Source organism: Asterias amurensis, chromosome 4, assembly GCF_032118995.1.
Source record: "Asterias amurensis chromosome 4, ASM3211899v1".
NCBI lineage: Eukaryota > Metazoa > Echinodermata > Asteroidea > Forcipulatida > Asteriidae > Asterias > Asterias amurensis.
This window is the reverse complement of record NC_092651.1, coordinates 2,687,990-2,712,763: the sequence shown is the minus strand read 5'-3', so window position 1 is coordinate 2,712,763 and position 24,774 is coordinate 2,687,990. Positions and strand designations below refer to the sequence as shown.

At 37.6% G+C, this 24,774-nt stretch overlaps 1 protein-coding gene across 1 annotated transcript; it reads right to left on the bottom strand.

Moving 5' to 3' along the window:
* Positions 1-9,946: 9,946 nt before the first annotated feature.
* Positions 9,947-12,676, bottom strand: LOC139936577 (E3 ubiquitin-protein ligase TRIM33-like). Its single transcript, XM_071931419.1, has 2 exons — positions 11,419-12,676; positions 9,947-10,557 (listed from the first exon to the last, which is right to left on the bottom strand). Exons 1-2 carry the CDS (start codon positions 12,674-12,676, stop codon positions 9,947-9,949), a joined length of 1,869 nt encoding a protein of 622 aa, XP_071787520.1.
* Between the last annotated feature and the right edge of the window lie 12,098 nt (positions 12,677-24,774).

The window sequence follows — 24,774 nt, the reverse complement described above, 5'->3', positions numbered from 1 at the left end:
TCACAAAGGTAGTCCTAACTTAGGACTAGTCCTAGGCAATGCTAAGAGTTTGGACAAGTCCTAAGTTAGGACAGTAACTCATCCTAACTTAGGACTGGTCCTATCTCTTAGCATTGCCTAAGACTAGTCCTAAGTTAGGACTACCTTTAAGAAATCCACCCCTAGACATGTTTGGTAATTGTCAAAGACCATCATTCTCAATTGGTGTATCCCAACATAAACTAACAATTCTGTGAAACTTTGGGCTCAACTTTTCATCAAAGTTGCAAAATAATTATGTCAAAAAAGCGTTCCTGGATGCACAAATTTACGTGCTTTACAGATGCCTGAAAAAGGCTTAAGGCCTGAAGTCTTACTCAGATTCAAATATTTTAATTGAAAAATTAACTCTTTTTTAAAAACTATTTTTTATCTGACAATAATTAAACACTATACATTTTATCTTCACTTTCAGGGATGCCAGGGGCTCTTTCCTTCAGAGCCTGAACAATTTCTTTGAAGGAAACGGGGTCACCGCCCCCCCCCCCTCCCTCAGACCAAAAAACTATAAAAAAAACATAACAGCACTTTTTTTAATAAAACATAAAGAAAAAGAAAATTCTGACCCCCCCCCCCCCTTCTCACAAATTATTTTGCCTCTTTGTTGGGGGTCCATGCGCCACACGCAATGGGGGGGTCCCCGGCAGACATCCATATCTGACCATGTCCGGTTATCCACTAAATAATCCTGTTCTCAAATATTTGTACCTCGTTCCTTTAACCAAAGTGCTCTGGGCCGGTCTAGTAGTTGAATCAACTGGTATTAGGTATTCTGATGATTTGAATTTGTATACTCACAGTTGAAATTTCAATAAGTAGAATAGTAATTACAACTGTCATCTATTCAGACACTAAGGTGTTCGAGTTTTCGGTATAATACCCTTGGAGTCGGAGCTATTCCCACTATCAAGATTATCATATACTTTGAAATTTTCCTCAATGAGGCTCGTCCACACTGTGTTCCTTCCACGGTCAGATAGAGTATTGGACATTGTTTCATTACTTTGGGAATAGCGAACAATAATCACACTACACTGCAAGGGTGTAAATAAGCTATTTCAACCCAAGTACTTCATCAGAGTTAGCCTGAACATCTGACGTCAAACTTCGAGGCTTGTGAATAAGGTCAGAGACCTGCCTCGATACAGGCGTGATTCACCTTTGACCTACATTCATTTCACATAGAGATACGCAGTCAAATTCCAGGCCTTCATTTTAAAAAAAAATTGAGGAGAGCTGTACATCGCTCTCCTTAAATCAAGAAAATGGTTTAAGGAGATAAGTTTAACGAGATTTGAAACATATTAATTTTCAACTTAAGTACATGTATCAAGCATAAATGCTTCAAAATATATACTGCAAATTGAAGTTAAAAATGCTCTAGTTAAACTTTTAAGGAGCGATTTTATTTTGCTCTCCTAAAAAACTTCAAGGAGCGAGGAGGAGCGTGAGCGATCGTGCTCCTTTAAAATGAAGGCCTGAAATTCTATTGCGGATGTGACAGCAGTGTACTGTTTGGGCATCTACGGAAAACTCATGTAACTGCACGTTTATCCAATAATATCAATGTATCCAATGGAATCACTGGATCTAAGGAGCAGGGACCCATCTTTATCCTTGCTTTACAAAAAAAAATTCTATCTGCATGAACTGGTCAAAATAAATAAAATTGTGTGTTACACAACAACCACTAAGGATTTTCCATCACATACACTAATCATGAAACACAAATGATTTTAATTTCAGGAAAGTTTAAACAATCTTGCTGTTGAAGTAGATCTTAAACACTTCAAAATATTCTGACGGCAATATTGATCCAGTTCATCAACTCAAAGAACATCAAACTACATTTTTTTCCCCCTTCATACTTTGACTTTATCTGGCTCATGTAGGTTCCAATTGAACCCTCATTCCTTTCTTGCAGGCATGAGAATGGGTGATGATTAAAAAACAGGAAAAAAAATTAAGTTGATTGGACATGTCAATATTCCATCATTTTTGTGTGCGAAGCACACAACACGAGCGCAGCGCGAAGTCCTTTACGGCCGGGGTCCAGGGCCCACTTAAGGGCCCTGGGAGCTCTGGGTATTTTAGAAGCTCTGTGGTGGTCTCTGGTCTCCGCCCCGTCCCCTTCCCTCTCTGATACCTATTTTTCCAGGTAGAAATGAGCTACTTTTGTGTGATTTTTCCTTTTTTTTTTTAATAATAGGTTTAAGGGAAAATAAGGAATGTAAAGCTCAAACAATTCAAACAATTTTGGGTTCGCCTGCGATTTTGTTACAATTCCAGAAAAAGAAAGGGGGAAAAAAATAATAGTAATAATATTTTTATTTTGTTGACGATCTTATCCCTTATTTCTGCCCTTGAAAATGCTTTTTTTCTCACCAACAACCATTTTTATAGGTTCTTGATTTGAAATTCGGTTGTGTAAAAGAAATTCTTTTGCAATTAAATGTCTCCACACGTGTTATCTTTGCTGCAGCGGCAAGCGCATTACACGCAAAAATTATTGAACCGTACCACTATAAACGAAGCAAGGAATGAGGCAAGTTTATACATCTGTCGCTGCTGCTGCATGCATGCGCGATGCCAGGAAGACAACAAGCCGTAAATTGGGCCAGCTGCTGGACGGCAATTTATTGTTTAGGTGCCGGTATTTCATGAACGACGTGTGGGGATCCGCGATAATAACAATTACAAAGGTAAACTTACATTGTCTGACTACAGAAGAGGGATTAGAGAAATCCAAATGTATACCCCCAAAAACCTACCCCCCGAACTTTATAGCAAATTCACATCGAACTCGGAGACCACAATTTTGAAAGGAAAAAAAAAACGGAATTCCGGTTTAAACCGGAAGATTCTTATGCCTGTTCCTTGGTACCAACGTTCACTATTCTACATGTAAATAATAAAACCAAAGTGTGACAAATATTGCTCCAAAATCCATCAAACAAAGCTGTTAAATAGTTTAAACTCACCTGAGGTACGCAGGAGATGTTGCTGGTTAATATGATGGTACGATTGTGTGAGTCACAGGCTGGATCCTCAGCAAAGTTCCACATTCACATCTTGGTATTGAAGCGCCCAACACCAGTCCACAGTCTCTTGAGTCTCACCCATTCCAGATGCATCAAACTCACATCCAAACTCGCCTATGGAAACAACAATGTTATAAAGAATGTTACCAAATAATTAAGGTTTGCTAATTGTTGTGCAAGGTTACACATAGCCTGAACATCTGACATCACGCTTTGAGCTAGTGAGAAACGCCAGAAACCTACCTCCAGACCAGCGTGTATTTTCACCTTTGACCTAGGTCATTTCACATGGAGATACGCAGTCAAATTCTATTTCGGACGTGACAGCAGTGTACTGTTAGGGCATGTATATGGAAAGCTCATGTCACTGCACGTTTATCAAATGATCATTGTATTCAATGGAATCACTGGATCTGCAAGCAGGGACCTGAAAGACAGGGGCCAAGTCAAGGTTACACAAACCATTCAGCTTTAAATTCCGCTGTATTTTTTACCATGTGAGGGCGCTCATAAAAATATGATTTTACTTTCTCGGTACGTGATTATCCTTGACGTTCTGTCACTTCTGTGCACTGGATAGTTTTGAGTTGCTTCAATTCATGTAGGTGGGTTATAACAACTCCTTAAAAAGTCTTATTGTCTGTAATGGCAGACGGAATATTGGCTTGACTCTCCACCATGCCATGGTCAGGCTGATGTCCTGGCAGGAATGTTCTACATAACAACGGGTAACACGCCAATCCAGATACAATTCACAGCATGCAAGAGACATACCAACTGTTCCCTACAAGCAAAGACTGCTTCAAATATTCATTCATACCCAAAACAGTTTTGTTAAAGACTGGAACACATTACAACCAGACATCATCCATCAGGGACAAAACAAGTATCTTCAGGCAGTTGAATGCTTGCAATGTTTGAACACAATGTTTATAGGGAAAACAATCTCAGAATTGTCTTAATGAATATGGACTTAAAGGGAACATAATGTACAGGTAGTTAATAACAGCCGTGGGTACAAAGTTACTTGGGTAGGAGGACTACCATCTCAACTGCCTCAGTATTTCAATACGATTCAAACTTGCTCCTTGTCACTGGGTGAGCTCATTGGCCTAGCAGTTAAGATCTACTCTAGAATGAGAAAGGTGGACTACCATCTCAACTGCCTCAGTATTTCAATATGATTCAAACTTGCTCCTTGTCACTGGGTGAGCTCATTGGCCTAGCAGTTAAGATCTACTCTAGAATGAGGAAGTTGGACTACCATCTCAACTGTCTCAGTATTTCAATATGATTCAAACTTGCTCCTTGTCACTGGGTGAGCTCATTGGCCTAGCAGTTAAGATCTACTCTAGAATGAGGAAGGCTACCATCTCAACTGCCTCAGTATTTCAATATGATTCAAACTTGCTCCTTGTCACTGGGTGAGCTCATTGGCATAGACTTGAGTTCTCCTTCTGTAAAGAACAAAGATGAAAAAGAAGGTAGATGATGTGAAAGTGGAATCCAGTAGAATTCCAACCAATGATGATCCTTACACCATGTTAAGAATCTCATTCATGAGGACCATCTTCTGTCTGAGGTTCATTTGTCTCTCCACAGGACTCTGAAAGCAGTGAGTATACAGCGCTTATCACACATCAATAAGAGGGTCAAACTACAATAAGATTATTCATTATCCCAGCCTGGCTATCATGGGCAGTGCTGTACTGATACTTCTCATCACTAACCCTAGGAAGGGATGAGCTGCAAAACATCGCTGAATGGCTACATTTGAATTGGTTCATAGGGTAATTTCAGTTCAACAAGCTCAAATTTTAGCTCGATCTGATAAACAGTTTTCGCGTTACTGCACACTCTTTCTTGCTGATTCCGGTCAAAATGCGCACGACCTCAAAATTCAATTGATCATTAATCGATTAACACTTGGTCAAATTGGTTGAAATTGGTGTCTTTGGAAAAGAAATTGCACAAGCTTTCTAAATCTGCCATTACTTTCTCCGGATAAAAAATATCTAAAGGCAAAATGTCCGATGGTGTTTGTACTTCAGACAACAAATATAAGTATGTAACCATTTAAATTCTTTAACTTCATTGTTTTACTTCAGAAAAGATTTGAGCTTCTTCAAGATCCATAAAGTAACTTCAATTATTCCTAAACATTATTAAAGCAAGGAATTATCTCTTAGCTCAGAGCAGTTCGTACTAGACAGTCAAAATGAGGGAGAAAGAAAATGAAATAAATCTCCACTTGACAGAAATAATAATAGAGTAAGAATCATCTCCAGATTTATTGACAATGTCAAAAGTTGGGAATACACTTTGCTTTAGAGATTAATCCAAGCAACTTTTCATGAGCAATAATCCACTGCAATGTCAATCTTAACATACAGATCAAACTTACTCAAAACAAACTTAAACCATGTAAACTATACTACTTTTTGTATGCAGTAACAACAGCGTAAACCAGTCTTGATTATCAAGTAAAATGTATTTCCAATATTGGTCAAAAAGCAAGCCAATACAGTAATAGTCTTTAAATCATTTTTGATCATAAAACATACCTGTCTCCTAACATAAAAGCAAATCCAGATAGTTGGAAGTATCAGCAATACAACTACTCCTAATAACTTCATAAAACAAATCTTGATTATATACAATGAATCTAAAGTTAAATGCAAATTTTCAATACTGAAAGTTATGAGTTCTGAGACCAAATTGTGTATCACCTTAAAGGGTTTAAAAGGTGCTACGGTGCATAATGTAATAGCCACAGCCACGAACACCGAGGTGAGCCCCTTCTCCTTTTGATAAGTACACATGGGATCAATGGCTTTACGTCCCATCTGAAGGACGAAGCAATGGTCAAGTGTCTTGCTTAAGGGCACAAGTGTCACGGCTGGGGGATTCGAACCCACACTCTGCTGATCAGAAACACAAGAGTTTGAATTCTTTGCTCTTAACCACTTGGCCAAGACACTTCTACAGAAAACAATCTTGATTATACAATGAAACTAAAGTTACCCCTTTATTTTAGGTAAATACCAAACTCATATAAACGATGTACAAAGTGTTTGTATTTATATGACTTGATTATAATGTACATCTGTTTCTTAAAGGCACTGGACACGTTTTGTAAAATGTTAAAGACCAGTATTCTCACTTGGTGTATCCCAACACATGCATAGCATAACAGACCTGTGGAAATTTGGGTTCAACTGGTCATCGAATTTGCAAGAGAATAAAGAAAGAAAATGCACCCTTGTTGCAACACTTAGCGTACTTTCAGATGCGTAAAAAAAGGCTTTAGACCTGAAGTAGTTCAGTATTTTAGAGAGAAAAAATACCTCTTTCTCTAAAACCATGTTACTTCAGAGGGATCTGTTACCCACAAGGTTTCGTACAATCAACCACTCTCCATTGCTCGTTACAAAGTAAGTTTTTATGCCAACAATTTTTTTGAGTAATTGCTAAAAGTGTCCAGTGCAATTAACATAAAAGCAAATCAAGATAGTTGGAACTTGAAAGTACTAAAATTGCTTCCACTATTAACTACAGAAAACTATCTTGATTATACAATGAAACTAAAGTAAACTCCTTTCATAGGTTAATATCAAACTCATATACATGTATGATGTAAGTAGTATTTATATTTATATGACTTGATTATAATGTACACATGTTTCTTAAGATCAAAGCAATTATAGTTAATTGGAAGAATCATTTATAATAATAATAGCAAAGTCTTATATAGCGCACAAATCTACCAAACAAGGTACTCAAGGCGCTGAGTTTATACAAACTTTCAGAAAGATAGGTTATAACAGTGATGAAGTCTCAGAACCAATTAGTTAGCACCTTATAAGGGTCTATACAAGGTGCTATGGCGCATACGGCAGCCACAACCAGAAACACCGGGGCGAACCCCTTCTCTTTTTGATTAGTGCACTGGGTTCTTTTACATGCGTTACACAACACATGGGACCAACGACTTTTACATCCCATCCGAAGGACAAAGCAATGGTTAAAGGAACACGTTGCCTTGGATCGGTCGAGTTGGTCTTTGAAAAGCGTTTGTAACCGTTTGTTATAAAATGCATATGGTTAGAAAGATGATTTAGAAGTAGAATACAATGATCCACACAAATTTGCTTCGAAATTGCGTGGTTTTCCTGTTACTTTGCGAACTAACACGGTCGGCCATTTATGGGAGTCAAAAATTTGACTCCCATCATGCCCATAAATGGCCGACAGTGTTAGTCGACAAGGTAAAAGGAAAACCACGCAATTTCGAGTGATACTTGTGTGGATCATTAAATTCTACTATTAAATTATCTTTCTAATCATATGCATTTTATAAAAAAACGGTTACAAACGCTTTTCAAAGACCAACTCGACCGATTCAAAACCACACTCTGCTGGTCAGAAACACCAGAGTCTGAATTTGGTGCTCTTAACCGCTCAGCGGTTAAGTTCAATTGTCAAATGAAGATATAGGAATACAACAATCTACATTTTTAGTAATTACCAATAGTGTCCAGTATATAAAAACATATAAACACAGATCAAACCTAGTTTGAAACATTAACTAAACTACTGTTTAAGAACTAACTACAGATAAACAATCTTAGTCCGGTAAAATTAACTCTCAATAAATGTCAAACAGGAAAAACATTATATTTATCTTTAAATCACTTTACACATGTTCCTTAACATCAAAGCAAATTCAGAAAGTTTAACACATCAGTCCAAACTTCTTTTTACTAACTACAGAAAAAAAAATCTTGATTATAGAAAATAGACTTAACTTCCTTTATTGGTTAATACCAAACAAATGTTTATATTTGTATGACTTGATCATAATGTACACTTGTTTCTTAACATCAAAGCAATCACAGTCAATTGGAAGAATCATTTATAATAACAAGTTCAATTGTCAAATGAAGATATAGGAATACAACAATCTACCATTATAAAGTTATGTCATCAGAAATTTCAATCAATTCTGTGATCAATGGTGTTTATTGATTCAGAGTCAAATATTTCTAGTTCTACTTTTTCCACACCATGATCAGACTATTGTGTCTACAAGAGCAAACCTACTTCACAGTTGCCATGTACTCTAAAAACTCCTGACTCAGAACTGACCCCGACTCTAGATCCAATTAGACCTGACCAATGTTTGGATCAATCTGACCCATATTCAGGGTCATCCAGGAGTATTAAGAGTGCTTAGTATAAAGCCATCCAGCTTACCAGGCAAGTTGGAGGAACTCCATGATTACTCATCCTGACTCTAGATCCAATTAGACCTGACCCATGTTTGGTTCAATCTGACCCACATTCAGGGTCATCCAGGAGTATTTAGAGTGCTTAGTATAAAGCCATCCAGCTTACCAGGCAAGTTGGGGGAACTCTATATTTACTCATCCTGACTCTAGATCCAATTAGACCTGACCCATGTTTGGATCAATCTGAACCACATTCAGGGTCATCCAGGAGTATTTAGAGTGCTTAGTATAAAGCCGTCCAGCTTACCAGGCAAGTTGGGGGAACTCCATATTTACTCATTCTCAGATTGTAATGTCAGTAAGTTGGTCAACAACTACATACAAGGATTTCAAACTTTGTATATCAGAGCTACAATCAAGTTAAGTTTGATGAACTAAAAATATCTGTCTAGTCATAAATTACCAAAGAGCCGACTAGCAACAGGTTAGAAACAATTCCAAATGTGTTTCCAGTTGATGTCTGTTGCAAAGTCTTTCTGGTAATTGTTTCAAAATTGGTATCAGAGCTGACCTTTCAATGCTCCTTGTTTGCTTACTATACAACAACAAATACTACAAATGTATTACATTTGCAATACAATACAATTAGGCCATACAGCATCATAAGAACATACAATTAACAAGGTAAACCATTGTTCCTTTGCAAGTCAACAATGATGTTTATAAAATGAATTCTGCTCAACTAGCACAGCATGTTATATTTCTGATTACAAATCAGTGAAGTAGACTTGTCAATCTTGAACAGACAATTTCTACCATCACAATTATATGGTCCCTGCATGTGACAATTTGTTGGCATTTTACCTAAAATCGCAATCATACAAAATCCTGAAGCTAAAAATGGTTCAACAGTAGAGAAAGATAAAGAGTAACAAGACAAAACGGTTGTTCTTTTACAAATCAACCATGACAGCATGGAAACCAATTCTACTCAGCTAGCAGAGATGTTATTTTCTGATTACAAGTCATTAAAGTATACATGGTCAATCGTGAATAGACAGGAACAACAATAAAGGGACCACTCTTCTACCGTTACATTAACACTTTTTCAAAGTGGTTGTCAAACCACCAGTAAATGTTTGAATGGACATGCAGGCTTATACTAAAAAATGTTTGAATTACTCTCCAATATCATAAAAACGGGGGAGGGCAAAGGCTAGTAACATTTCTCATGGAAAAATCCGAGGGTGATTTCGGAAAAAAATTAAACTGTAAAAACATGAAAAAAATCGAATCAAATTAGTTCCAGTGAAAGCCTGGAGGTGTTTGAAGAAAAGTTAATAAAGCATCTGTACGGGATAGCCACAACAGGCGTTTGTACAGTAGCTGGCAGATGCAGATGCAGATGAGTTCACTTCATGATTCAAAATAAAACAATTGTGTGAATGTATTACTGATATTATTGATCAATTGAACTAATTGTGAGTTTCTAATTTAAACTGATCAGATTATTATTTGATTGAAGAATGAATAACACACATCTTTTTTTAATTCTATATTGATTTTTATTGTCAATGTACATGTTGTACTTGTAGCATTTGTTTCTCTTACCAGTATCATCATAATCAGATAACATTACACCTTGTTATAAATCTTTACTGAATTGTCAGCCACTGCAAGCTGCTGACCATCTGATGTCAATGATATTCCACCTGGGTTGTACAGACCCTGAACAATACAGCTGAGAAATCTACCCTGAGTGTCATACTGATGAATATGACCACTGCTCTTATACCCATTGCCCACTGCAATGTAGATAGCTGAGCTGTCACAGCATACACCTCTGCAGGATTTAACCTGTTGACTATCAATCTTTGGATAGATGCTGATTAGTGTAGCACCATCGACTCCAACAATGTCTACTTGTCTGTCATCATCACTGACTACTACTCTGTCCTTGCTGTCAATTGCCAAGAAGCAAGGTTTTGTCTGAACTGAAACAGTGTCTATCAGTGAACCATCACTGGATCCGTGTTTAGTTATAACTGACCTCCCCACATCCCCGACCATGATTGTATCCTTTATGACTGCTACACTGCAGAGGTTTACTGGTGTCTTGCCCACTTCACTATGAGGCACTGTGTGGAATTCAAACATCGTGTTGCCATTCCTATTGTACATCTTGACAGAGTTGGTCACATCCACAATCACTAACTGATTCTTGAATGCAGCAACAGCCATTGGACCTGAAAAATAAAAGAACAAATACAATGATAATTTATTCGCAAATTACTTTCAATCTATTTAATTTGATGATTGTGAAAAATGAAAAAGATACAGTTGCTTTATTAAATTTTCTCCTATATTAGATAAGTCTGTATTACTTTGCTAATAACTCACAAAGCACCTACATGTACATGCAACTTTGAAATACAGTAGGACAATAAAGATGAATCTGTTCATACTAGCAAGGTGACTACTATCAAGAGAACTTTGGTTTTGAAGATAGTCTCGTTGACTCTTATTTTCAGTCTTTACTTAAATTGCATTAATCGCTGTTATTTATTCAATCATTTAAAAATAGAAACTTCTTTGTTGATGGTGTTGAATAGAAGAATGTAAATATTCAGAATGACAGTAGATAGAGTGAATTCGGGGATCATGTAGAAAGTATGTATAACAACAGCACTAGCCTGCAAGGTCATTTAATCAATCTCATACATTGGAAATGATTTAAAATAAAATAAAATTAACCCAGGCAATACATGGCGGAGTGAACAAAAAACTGAGATATTATAATTGTTTGAATTATAAATATAAAAAAAAACATTTAAAACCTATGCAGGGGACAAATGTCAGCATGACAATGACCAAAGGGGCCTTGCAACCAAACAGGTCCCTCACTGCAGGGTTTTAATGATTGATTTGAGTTGATCAATTTGATTAAACTTTTTCAGATTTGGTTTCAGTTTTGGACAGTAGTGACTTATTTTCACGAAATATTGTTCGACTGACAACTAATCAACTGCAGCTTTTAAAAATGTTTGAACTGAGAGTTACAGCATAAATACACCTCTAACTAAAGACTTAAATTATAAAGGACTTACGTTGTGGTAGTTTGATAGTTTTCTTCTGGTGTCCCTCAGTGTCGTAGATTACCACTCTGCTTTTCCCTAAGTCTGCCACTGCTATCTCATCCCCAGGAATACAGGCGTCAATATCCCTAGCCGCACCGATTCCTTTATCATACTCCAAACAAAGCTCCCACCTTGGCTTCTTCATAATCAGATTACCAAGGGAGATGTCACAAACCCCTGGAGTGAATCTCAGATGGGAAGGGGTCAGATCTATCTTGGGTTGATTTTGATCTCTGAGTTCCTTCAAGTCCTGACTGATAGTAGAATAGACTGCAAGGAAGTCAGGAGCTAATGAACTCTTGCTGAAATCTTTGGCGCTCTGCAATGATTGCTGTATTTGCTGCAAGTTCACATTCACTGCTTGCTCAAATTCCTCCAATTTCTTGTTCCGATCTTTAAGGATGGTTTTTATTTCATCCATGATGCGACTCTCTTGAGCTGTTACCTCAGCCCTGATTTCATGAGCTCTGTTCTTCAAGTCTGCCATGGTTCTCTTAACTGCAATGTTTAGGTTGTCTTTCATTGTTGAGGCAATTGCTTGAGATTTTGCAAGCTTCTTCAAGGTTTCTTCAAGGGGAGTAAAGAGTTGAGCCAATGACTGTTTGTATGTGGATGAGGCTTGGTTGCAGTCAATATACTCATGTTGTGGATTACGGTGATCTATGACAGTGCAATCTCTACAAATCATCACATCACATGTTGTACAGTAGAACCTCATCACTTCACCTTCATGAGTTTGGCATTCTGGATGGCGTTTTGGTTTTCTGTCTTTGCTTGCAATCTTCCCATCACTAATGTCTTTCAAAGTGTTTACTGTGTGGCTTTTCTGGTGCACTTTGTAGCAGTTTGCACAAAAGATTGCAGGGCAGTCAAAACAGAAATGAGTTGCCTCATTTTTGTCCTTACATAATTTACAAACCCACTGGTTGTCTTCAGATAAGCTGACCAGCTTCAGTTGATCTGCAAGACCAGTTATGTTGAAGTTAGTCTTGAGAGCTTGAACATCTTTCTGATGAAGTTGTGTCTTTTTTAGACACACAGGACAAATAAGCATCGTAGCATCTTTGTAGTTGGTAGACTGGTATTTCTGCAAACAGATTTTACAGAAGCTGTGCAGACAGTCAAGAACTCTGGGATCATTATATTGCTCGAAGCAAATACCACACTCCAGATGACTCTGGACAATTTTCTGAAGAGCTGAAACCTTTGGTGGGTTTGACGAAGCCATTTTATCTGAAAACAAGGACAAAGGAGCAAAACAATACTTTTAAATAAGATTAAGCATTTAGTTTACCAGAACCACTTTCACTGTACGACTTTAAACTAACAGATATAAGCATAAGACAAAAAAAGCACCTTGTACCCAGTAGTTTGAATTTCTAAAGAAAAGTACTTCACCATTCACCAATATGTGATAAGCACTGCATACTCAGTGCTTTCCACTGAGTGATGCAGACACAAATCACAAGCAACCTACTCAGGTTGGATTCGAACCCATGACCCACAGCATCCTAGAGCTGATAACTAAACTACTAGCCCACTGAGCATCCCAGCACAGAGTGATGAGAATCCTGTAATTCATGCCTAATAAATGCTGATCACACATCAGTGTTTGGTCAAACCCATCGACCTATTGAAACACCAACCAATTTAAAGATATGATATTATTTTGGGTATTTGTCCAAACTCTTAAATTTTGTGTACATTTGTATCCAGAAAAAAATGTACCTATGTTTAAGATGTTATCAAAAAGGACATCATTTGACCAAAGCTAAACATGAAATGTCCAGAGAATGTTAAAAAATTAAATGTACATTGATTTTTTTTATGCCAGTCTATCCTACACAACACTTTTTTCCTCAATAAACTTTAAGTAAATGTTGAGACTTGTATATAAAAAAAATAATTGGGTTCTAAAATTCAAACCAATAAGTCTACAAGACACTCAGACACCCCTCTGACTAACACCATGACATGAGAAACATGTAAACTGAAGATGAGGTTGAGTTTCTAAATTCAAACCAAGGAGTCTACAAGACACCTAGACACCCCTCTGACTAACACCATGACATGAGGCACATGTAAACTGAAGATGAGATTGAGTTTCTACATTCAAACCAAGGAGTCTACATGACACACAGACACCCCTCTGACTACACCATGCCATGAGGCACATGTAAACTGAAGATGAGATTGAGTTTCTTAATTCAAACCAAGGAGTCTACAAGACACCCAGACACCCCTCTGACTAACACCATGACATGAGGCACATGTAAACTGAAGATGAGATTGAGTTTCTAAATTCAAACCAGAGTCTACATGACACCCATGCAAACTTCTGATTTAAAACAAAAACGTTGCCTGTGAATTAATAACTTTTTAACAAAGCTGAGTACATTGTTAAAGGCTAATTCCTGAAATAAATAAATAGTTACATGTAGGCCTATCAAAGCCCAGAGTTTTGAGCAAAGGTTTAATTTTTTTAATGATTTGTACTCACCTTGTCCCTGTGTACTGTAAACACTGTCAAATATCGCTGATCACAGCTATGCGTACTACTGAGGTCTTCTCACGAACAATGTTCCAAGCTAAAATGGCGCTGGCGACAAATTGTTTTACCTTTTGACTCCAAGAGTCACGTAGCAGATATTTACAAAAGGTCCCTAGAGTTGGATGTCTGGTTCAGCCGGGTACAGCAAATAAAGAACAAACAATCCAGTAGTGGACTTTCAACTTGGTACATCCGTGAAGTTTAAAATACTTGAAGCTAAACCTATTGTGGTGTGTTTGTACATGAACTTTTAAAGTCACCTGGAAATAGATTTTTTTTTCTTTCAAACAATAAAACAATTTTTTTAGTCATTGTTTGTCACGATTTATATGTTGAAAAAATATATAAAGTTGTTTGGGGGCTGACTCCGCCTACCCCTTTTGTGACGTCAATCGAGGCAGACTTTGCCTGCAATGCGTATAGTAAACACACGTGCAAAGTACATGTACGTCCAAGTCGTGAGTTGGTACATTTCAAAAAGTGTTTTTCTGCATTCAGCAGCAATACACCTGGTCGCCATTGCCGAAAAAAAAAACATTTTTTTTTTTTTTTTAAACGTACAAACTCACGACTTTGTCCGTACATGTACTTTGCAATTGTGTTTACTCTGCGCATTACAGGCAAAGTCTGCCTCGATTGACGTAACGAACAGCACCCTCTCGGGTCGGGGTCTACTCTTAAATTTGTAAATAACATAAGAACTGATTTTTTAAAACCTTAGTTAACTGTTTATTCACATTCCACTCATCAAAACACATATATTAGTGACAAATGCTTTATTTTGAAAAAATACCACTTCCAGGTGACTTTAACTAAACTTGATGTGAACTTTCATGAAGCAAGTTACCCTTGCTGATTGCCTGCGAAGGCAACAAGATTGGTTATCTATAACATGTATATAGTTGTATTGCAAACATTAAAAGTAACACAATATCCATTGTCTGGTCACGTATTTGATGTTATGGGTACTTTAAGATCTTTCATCATTTGTTGTTTTCAAAAATTTCTTAAATGAACAGTGGAAACTGAAATTCCATTTGATATGTTTTAAAGAGATAAAGAATGTGTGAGAATTTATGAAGATACACATAAAGACACTGAACACTATTGGTTACTTAAAAATAATTATTACTCAAAATAATTGTTAGCATTAAATCTTACTTGGTTGTGAGCAAAGAAAGCTGTTGATAGTATAAAACATTGTGAGAAATGGCTCCCTCTGAAGTAACGTAGTTTTTGAGAAAAACAAAATTTCTCACCAAAATATTTGAGTTGATTTCCACCTCAGTTGGGTCTCGAAATTAAGCATCTGAACAGAAAGCACACAACTTGTGCGACAAGGGTGTTATTTCCTTCAACTATTCTTTGCAACTTTGACGACCCATTGAGTTTAATTTTTAACAGGTTTAACATTTTATGCTGAGTTGAGAAACACCAAGTGAGAAGACTGGTCTTTGACAATTACCAAAAGTGTACAGTGCCTTTAAATGAACAGTGGAAACTGAAATTCCCTTCAATATGTTTTAAAGAGGAAAAGGCAAGAATGTGTCAAGATACACTTATTCAGAGTGAACCAATTCATCGCTACTTTAAATGTCAAATTCATTTGTATGGCACTTACTGTTCAATGTGCAAACATAAAGAGGAGCTTTCTTCTTGTTCCTTTACTTTTACTTTACATGTAGTTCCTTCTGCCAGCAAGTCTTTCAAACAAATCAAAAAGAATAATAAATCAACCTTGAAATTGATTGAAATGAGTTTTTATTATGCAAACTATGCCAAATGTATTTCAATTTAAAATGTCAAAATTAAAATCTGATTATAATGTAGGTCTTTCTATGTTACTTTTAAGTGTAGTCTTTCAAGTTTCAAGACTGATAAATAAATTATGAATTTGAAGTAACATTTGAGCTTGAACCAATGAACTCCAGCCAGCGTGGCCATGGTTGTGGAAAACATGTTGTTCTTTTAATTAATAACATTTCATAAATACCCCAGACAGTTTCTCTACTCCTATTGGTGGAGAGCGCACACACATGGGGTGTTAATAACGGTTGATAATGACCAGTGTTTATAACCGGCTGGCTTCCGCGTGTCTGTCAGGCGCGCAAGATTATCACGCGGAATGCAATTCATAGCATTTAGTAACAGCGCGTAACCTACTTCTGAGCGCGCACGCGCATACACACAACCCACGCGCAACATACCCTTCACAAAGTTTTTGAAAAAAATATTTGTAACTGTCGAAGTGTCTGTAATTGTATTTTTGTAACGTTTTTTAACAAAAGGGCATTTATGAATGGGAATAAAAGAGTAGTGACTCCTTCTTAAACGTCCGTTTAAAACCTTGCAAGGTCGCTGTCGTGCGCTAAAGGCTTTATCACACGGCAACTGGACCCTGCCGTCTTTAAACGGCCGTTTAAGAACTCGTCGCTACCCTTTTATTCCCTTTTTAATGAATTATGAGTTTCTCACATGTACACTAACAATATAGAGTGGACAACAGTTCTTTCATTTCATTCTTTTAAGATGACCAGAGAGAAGAAGACTACAGCGGGATTGGAACCAATGACCTCAGCAAAAACGCAACCCCCTCTACCAACTGAGCTATAGGTGGTGGTCTCCCTACCCTAACCCTAACAATATACAGTGGACAAAAGTTCTTTTCTTTCAGTTCATTCTTTTAAGATGACAAAGAAAACATGACTAAGGGGGATTGGAACCAATGACCCCTGCCCAAACGCAACCCCCTCTACCAACTGAGCTATACATGTAGGTGGTAGTCTCCCTATTTTGTCAATATCCTTTGCTTGTTGGTGCCAGTCATAAGCCATACAACCTTTAACTGCCGTATAGCCATGGGTTACACCCAAGTTTGCGATACAACCTGGGAAGCAGCAACTGACCTTAAAGGGGGGGGGGGGGTTACGACTTTTTAAAACCTCAAGGAAAACTGACTGGGTAAAATCTTCACACATTTCATGTTTCCCTACAGTGCTTATTACATTGTAAGACAGGCATGTTAAGTTGTTGAACTATAAGACCTATGTGATACACATAGCATCCTATACGTATAACCTGCAGTAGACCATGCCAAAAGTGTGTGCAAGTCTCTCAATGTTTTTAACACTGTGAGAAAAACTTTGTGTACAAATTTTACAGTGTGAGTTTCTAATGCCCCCAAAACAAAATTTAATGCAACAAAGAATGAAAAAGGAACCCTCATTTGCATGAATGTGTTAAAGTCTTGCTTTACTGAATGAATCATAATGAAATTTATTATAAAAGTTTGAAGTAGGCAGAGAAACATTACGATCAGTATTCCAAAGAGTACACGTAGGCGCTACTTTTATCTAATGTACACAATAATCACTGGATGCAATAACATGTACAGTAGCTGATAACAGACCTAAATGTAGAAGTACTTCAAACTCAAGTTTCGTTTTTAAAGTCCACCATTTTTCATTACCAACAGTCATTTTCCAATTAACTTATAATCTTGATAACTGATCATTATAAATGGTTGTTTCTAAGTCCGGAACCGTTCTCAATTCTTCTTTATTTGCAGCCCTCGGCAGCCTTAAAGTCACTGGACACTATTGGTATTTTGTCAAAGACCAGTCTCCTCACTTGCTGTATATCAACATATCCATAAAATAACATTAAATAAATTTTGTTAAATACATGTAGATATCATGCAAAATGCATAATCGTTTTTTTCACTTTTTTCTCGTGACCCAGATGGCCGATCGATCTCAAACTTCTACAGGTTATTCAGCTTGTGTATATGTATGCGGTGGACCATAAAAGTGCTTACACTGCCAGCAACTGTTTTGTTAGCAACAACAAAATATGTAATGTTCCTCTAATGGCTGCATTTGATTAGCTTCCCTGGGTCGACCTCGATCTGCCCCGGTACGTTCGAATAGCTAAGAGACGTCATTCCAGGGGCTCACTCGGGTCAGCCCCGAGTGCCCTGCTTGTGGAACGGGTCACTTGGGGCTGGCCTGAGGTGCATGACAGCACCACGAGAGGGTGAGTGATCGTTTTGATTGGCTCTTGTCAGGGACTTACCCCAAGTGTTCTCGCGAGGTCGACCCAAGGAAGCTAATCGAACGCACTCCACATGTATGTTAAAGATTGACACAAAAAAACCAATAACTGAAATCATGGGATATGTTTAAATCAGTATTCATAATCCAACACTATTCACTGGATGTGCTCTGACAGTAGCTTGTATCAAACCTAGACGTACTTCAAACTGTTTTCGTATTTAAAGTCCAAGTTCATTATCAATAGCCGTACTGCAATAAACTGATAATCTGGCCATTGATCATTGTAAATGGTTATTTGTTTGGTATTTGACTATAACAGCAAGTAGCTCTGTGCACAGTTTGTACATCATTAGCCCTGTACCTATATTTAGTGTTATTTATTTGCTGATTTTTATCTTGACTGGAAAAACCACTTGGGAAATCTAAGAGACAGCAGCACCTCATCTTGAACACACTTTCAAAGTTAACAAACAATAGGAAGAAAATTAACCACTCACTGGTTAGCACAACAGTTTTTTGAAATGTTTCAAGTAAGAGAGGTATTTATGCATGGGTGTCAATCTGTCTTGAAAGATGGGGGGGGGGACCACACACCAAGTCATAGCAGTTATGCTATATGCGGCATCTGGGTAAGCTTGGGCGGTCCCTTCGGTTACCCGGTTCTACCCGGTTCCAAGTTGAAAACCGGACTTGCGGTTCCACTCTTCTGTGGAACCGGGTACCCGCTTTTGTCGGTTCCGATTTTAAAAGACCGAGTCCCAATTAAAAAAGGCTCTGTGGAGCCGATCCTGCGACGAACCGGCTCTAGAAATTGAGGCTTGATGTTGAAAGCGGTGACCGCAGATACAGTGTGCAAAGGCTTCAAGCCGACATGAGTATCAACTATCACATGTGGCTGCTGCATACACAGTGCACACACATAGGCATCTTCTACAACCACCACATGTATGCATGTACATGTCATGCATACACATGTACATGTATAGACAGCACGTTGTGATTGGCTGCCGATATATCCATATTCATAAAAGCTAGCCCCGTGCACAAAACACACAGTGCTGTAGGTATGTATGTACAGGCATGTACAGGCATAGTACACTTGTATGTACAGAGACGACACACTGCATGCACTACGGATGTACTGCACTACGGATGTACTACACTACGGACATACTGCTACACAACGATCGTACTGCCGGCTAAATCAAAGACTTGTTTAAATCGTAGAGTAAGGACAGAGCAGGGAAAATAGGTGCTCGGTGGCACGATGTCTGATCATTGGGGTGGGTATTCTGGTATTTTCGTTAAAAATAGATCGGCTCCAATTGTGTGTGTGTGAGCTCGGAACCGATGTCTGATTAACTTGGTTATTTTCAGTTCAAATAGATCGGCTCATTTGTGTGTGTGTGTGAGCTCTGGACGGGCGGCTTATGTTTTTTATTGAATTGGAACCGGGTATGTCTCAGAACCGAGCTTTTTTTCGAAACCGGAACCGAGCCCCAAATTTCTGGAACCGCCCAAGCTTACATCTGGGGTTCGCTTTAAACCCAAAACTGGAGTCTCATTTAGCACAACAGTTTTTGATTTTTTTACATAGTTGAATCTTGAAAGATGGGGGGGGGGGGGACACCCCACACCAAGTCATAGCAGTTATGCTATATGCGGCATATGGGGTTCGCTTTAAACCCAAAACTGGAGTCTCATTTGCACAACAGTTTTTGGTTTTTTCATATTTGAATTACGTAAGAGATTTTTTGCCGTCTGAGTTGGTCAAAACAAAAGCGTTTGTAACCGTTTTTTATATAATGCATATGGTTGGAAAGATGTTTTAAAAGTAGAATACAATGATCCACACAAGTTTGCCTCGAAATTGCTTGGTTTTCCTTCTAATGTGCGAACTAACACCGTCGGCCATTTATGGGAGTCCAAATTTTGACCCCCATAAATGGCCGATGTGTTAGTCGACGAGGTAAAAGGAAAACCACGCAATTTCAAAGCATGTTTGTGTGGATCATTGTATTCTACTTTTACATCTTTCTACTCATATGCATTTTATAAAAAATGGTTACAAACGCTTTTCAAAGACCAACTCGACCGATCCAAGGCAACGTGTTTCTTTAACTATCCGAATATCCGCGGACGTCGGGCGACAACGGATATAAATGTTTCGTCTGAATCCTTATGAAACTTCTGTTAAGACAGCATAAAACAGTATAAATTAAGTATTTTACTATGCTCACCTCCGTAAAGAGTTAAAACAATGACATTTCTGATGTAATTTGTCCAAAGATTACACAAGTTTTCCTTCACGTAGAGTGAATCACGATCAAAAGAAAAAGCAAATCGCCATCTTTAAATTAGATCCGGTCATTTTTATGAATGAACCGAGTGACACTGTCTTAAACTAATATCAATCCGCCCATAAGATCTCATTCACAAACAAACAGTGCCCTCTATTGGCAAAAAAAAAATATTTTGTTTATATATTTTTTTAAATAGCGCCCTCTCGTGGCAAAAAAAATTATTCGAGTATCCGGTTAATTTCGGATAGTTGGCCAGCGGTATCCGAATAACAAAATTTCACTATTCGCCCAGCACTACTTTGTGCATATGTTGAGATACACCAACTGTGAAGGCTAGTCTTTGACAATTACCAGTAGTGTCCAATGTCTTTAAACATGTTAAAGAAATAAATTATGAAATATTTTAAACTCACCTGAGGTACGCAGGAGATGTTGCTGGTTAATATGATGGTACGATTGTGCGAGTCACAGGCTGGATCCTCAGCAAGGTTCCACTCTCACATCTTGGTGATGAAGCGCCCAACACCAGTCCACAGTCTGTTGAGTCTCACCCATTCCAGATGCAGAAAATGTACATCAAACTGACAACCAAGCTCACCTATGAAAACAACAATGTTGACAAAAATAGGTCAAAATATGAAAGATTTTGCTACTTGTTGTGACGGTCACACAAACCAGTGAGCAACAAAGGTGTTAAGTTTTGTCTTATTTTATCGCTCGAAAAACATTTGTTTTATTTAAACGGTCTATGTCCTTTTTGTAGCACACAAAACACAATGTTGACAGATTTACATTAAACTTACACAGTTTTAAAATAATGATGTAGAAAGCTTCCCTGGAAATATTACTTGCGGAGGTGCTGTAGTTTTTTAAAAATGAGTAAAACAATGTCATGAAATTAAGCTTTTACATGAGCACTAAAATAATTTCCGTCTCATGATCACCAAGATGAAAAAACCTTGTCACAGCTAGAGGTCGCTATCATTCCTGTAGTCACAGCACTCATCCGTTAACAAATTGAAGCGGGCCTTACTGCCAGAGGACAACAGAGGGGGTACAACTCGTGTCAAACGTTTAACTTACATGTCGATTGGAAAATCCAGGGACATCGCGCAAAAACATTGACGTACAAGGAAAAATATTACTTCGCTGGAAAATTGAAACACTGATTACTCTTATTGTTGACTAGGGTTTGCAGCTGTTGTTATAAAACAATCCCTATTTGAACCTTTCATCAGATTTGTTTTGAACTTATTAATTGTTAACAAATTTGTTAACTACATGTCTCTTATTGTTTACATTTTTAACGGAAAGAAATTACAGAAGGGAAGTTAGCATTTTAGTTTGTTATTGTAGGATTTTGATTTTCTTTTGCCGTAATTATTTGTAAACATCCCCACCACCTGCACATATACCTAGCCTGTATTTTCTAAGTGGTTGTTGAGGTCCATTTAACAATGCTGACCAGTGTTGATGCTGACGTTCCATATTCAAAATGTTCTGAATCTGAATCTGAATTTTATAGTCGGCAAAGGCAAAGCATCCTTTCAGGAAACATTACACCAACTTTTGTTTTACCTCAACTTGGTTGAAAGGCATGGGCTGTCAAAATTGTGTAAGATATCATATGCCAGGTACCTCTAGTTTATTACATAAATAAACAAAATAGCTTTCACTTATAAAAATATCAGGGTCTGAATTTAAGACTAACATCAATCGGTCCATACATACAAACAAGATGCATGCCTATAGTATACAAAATGGTAACCTTCTCAAACAGGTACAAACATAAACAAATTGCGGACAAAATTGTGTGTTAACATTGTAGAGAATATTTATTCTTAGAATGTCAGTGCGATGGCATTGACGTCCGACTAGCCTACCAATACCAGGCCACTACATCTCCATGTATTGTATTGTATGCAGTAAGTACTGGACCGGGGCTAGATACACTGACCCATACCCTGCCACTGACGCGTTATGCAACGGACTTGGCCGGTAGTCCAACTAAACAGCTAACTAATAAAAACTAAAAAACGTGACAAAGAGAGGCAAGGAACAGAGAATTACGAACAAATTGAAGTACATGTACATTACCATTTCAAGTGACAATTTACTTGTTGAATGTTTGTCTCTCAACTCAGCGCCAAAACTCACAAAACAGAGGTGTGTTTTGGAGTCATTTGTTCCGTGATTTTCTGTTTGCGCACATGTACATGTAGAATTACATGTACATACATTAATTAGTTGTACATGACCATTGGGTAGTAGTGTAATGTTAACAAGCTAGACAAGAGAGGCTGGGTACCACATCTGACAGTAGACTGTGCCCATGCCCATGGCCTTGCTGCGCCACTAGAGGGAGTTTGCCTGGATCTTCCATCCAGGGGCGCACCAAACTAAAACAAACAAGAGTTTTAGTAGTAACGTTTTGGGGTCATATTTACAACAATATATCCAAACCTGAAGACGTTCTGTGCTTCAACGTTTGAGGAGACTGGATACATTTTAGTTTAGAATTGAAAGTTTTCAAAAAATTGTGTCGGGGTAATTAGCAAAATAAAATATTGAAAACGGCTGACCCCAAAAGTTTAAAGGAAATTTGAAGTTTATTTGTCGGAAAATAATGTTCGATAGGTTTCCTAAAGGCTGGGGCACTTTAAATATTGGTTGAATATTTTTGAATATCATTAAGCATTGGTTGATATGAAAGTTTATTTTGAGTGGTGGTGAACCTGCAACCATTCATTAGGGGTGGGGGCGGTCACGTTTATCACCGATTTGAAGATGACCTTAGCTATCGAAACTAAATCATAAATCAAGTAGTTGTCAGCAAGTTAAACAAGTTTAAATTTAATGGGCTTAAAGAATTAAATATCATTGTATTAAGTAGTTTTACAATTTGCTTTGTGTTTGGACTTTCAGATAAAGAGAAACAGGCTCCGTATACGGGACGAGATTTCTCAAACAAAAAGGGCTGACAAAATGGAGACGAACTTTGTGAACCCAAGAAAAATAACTCTGCAAAGAGCTTGAAATTTGTATTTAGGGGTTAATATGGACTAGCAAACAAGAACACGTAAAGATAATGATTTCACTGGTTTGGATGAACATCGTTGTTTGATATTATTAACAATGAACCAAGATAATAATTATGGTCGATATAATATATCGTATTTGATCTTTTTTTCGGGCGGGGATGAGGATAAATAATACGCTAGCCTGCCAAAGTGCCTTTTGTATCTAGCCATGGTTTACATACACACCATTGTTAAAATTCAATTCTTTATCACTTGATGATATCCACAATGAACCAAGCCATGCCATGTCAAAGGTCAACACATAGATTTACTTGTTGGAGTTTTGTGAATTAAATACAGGCTGCATATCAATGACAACATATAGAACCATCCATTGTAGAAGTCTCATTGTTGTATATGTAAGGGATTTGTACGATTCAAATGATTCACGACAGACCAGTGCAATGCTAAGTGTAAGCAACCTTTAACCATATCCAAAATGTTTGTTACGGTCCATAAAGTGAGCATGGTCTCTTGCAATTGTATAGATTGAGTACTGCATAGCCATGCCAATAGAGGATTATATAACAGAACAGACCAGACCAGTACTGTGCTAAGTTCAGGCAACCTTTAATCATATCAAAACAAAGTTGGTTACGGTCCCTATGTGGACACGGTCCCTCGCAACAAGTGAAGGTGTCGAATACTGAACAAAAAGGGCTAGGCATAACCCCTTTCATAGGTTTGGATACATTTGTTTTAACGGCAGACAAAAAACATTACAGCAAAATATATTAAAAAGTAGTTCAAGTTTTGTTCAAGTGCCTTTTGTATCTAGCCATGGTTTACATACACACCATTGTTAAAATTCAATTCTTTATCACTTGATGATATCCACGAAGAAAAAAAAATATATATATTAAAAAGTATCATTTTGTTCATGGAATTTAAAATTTAAGACAAGCTTAACTGTACAATTCAATATTTTTCTATGCAATTAATTTTCAAAGTTTTTATCAATGGACACTCACTGGTTTCTTCCTTTTTGTGTTATTAAATCCAAGCCTGCCAAAGTGCCTTTCTGTACTATTTGCAGTGATCTACATATCTATGGGAAGCAAAGACTACCTAGAGGGAACTGGCAACCACACCATTGTTAAGAAACAATACTTCGTCACTAGATTGCGTTCACAATGAACCAAGGCACATCAGATCCTAGGCAAACCCATAGGGTTACATGTTGCTGTACGGTTTCGGAATTCTATAGATTGAGTACTGCATCACCATGCCAACTAAAATCATCCTTTGTTAGCATTATATAACAAACTCAGACCACTACAATGCTAAGTTCAGGCAACCTTTACTCATATCCAAATAAGTTTGTTACGGTCCCTATG

What these genes read in the sequence shown, in the direction of transcription:
- LOC139936577 (XM_071931419.1), bottom strand. Translation starts at nt 12,676, where the DNA reads ATGGCTTCGTCAAACCCACCAAAGGTTTCAGCTCTTCAGAAAATTGTC. An exon ending in AACTATCAAACTACCACAAC is followed by an intron (nt 10,558 to 11,418) that starts GTAAGTCCTTTA and finishes TTTATTTTTCAG; the next exon opens with GTCCAATGGCTGTTGCTGCA.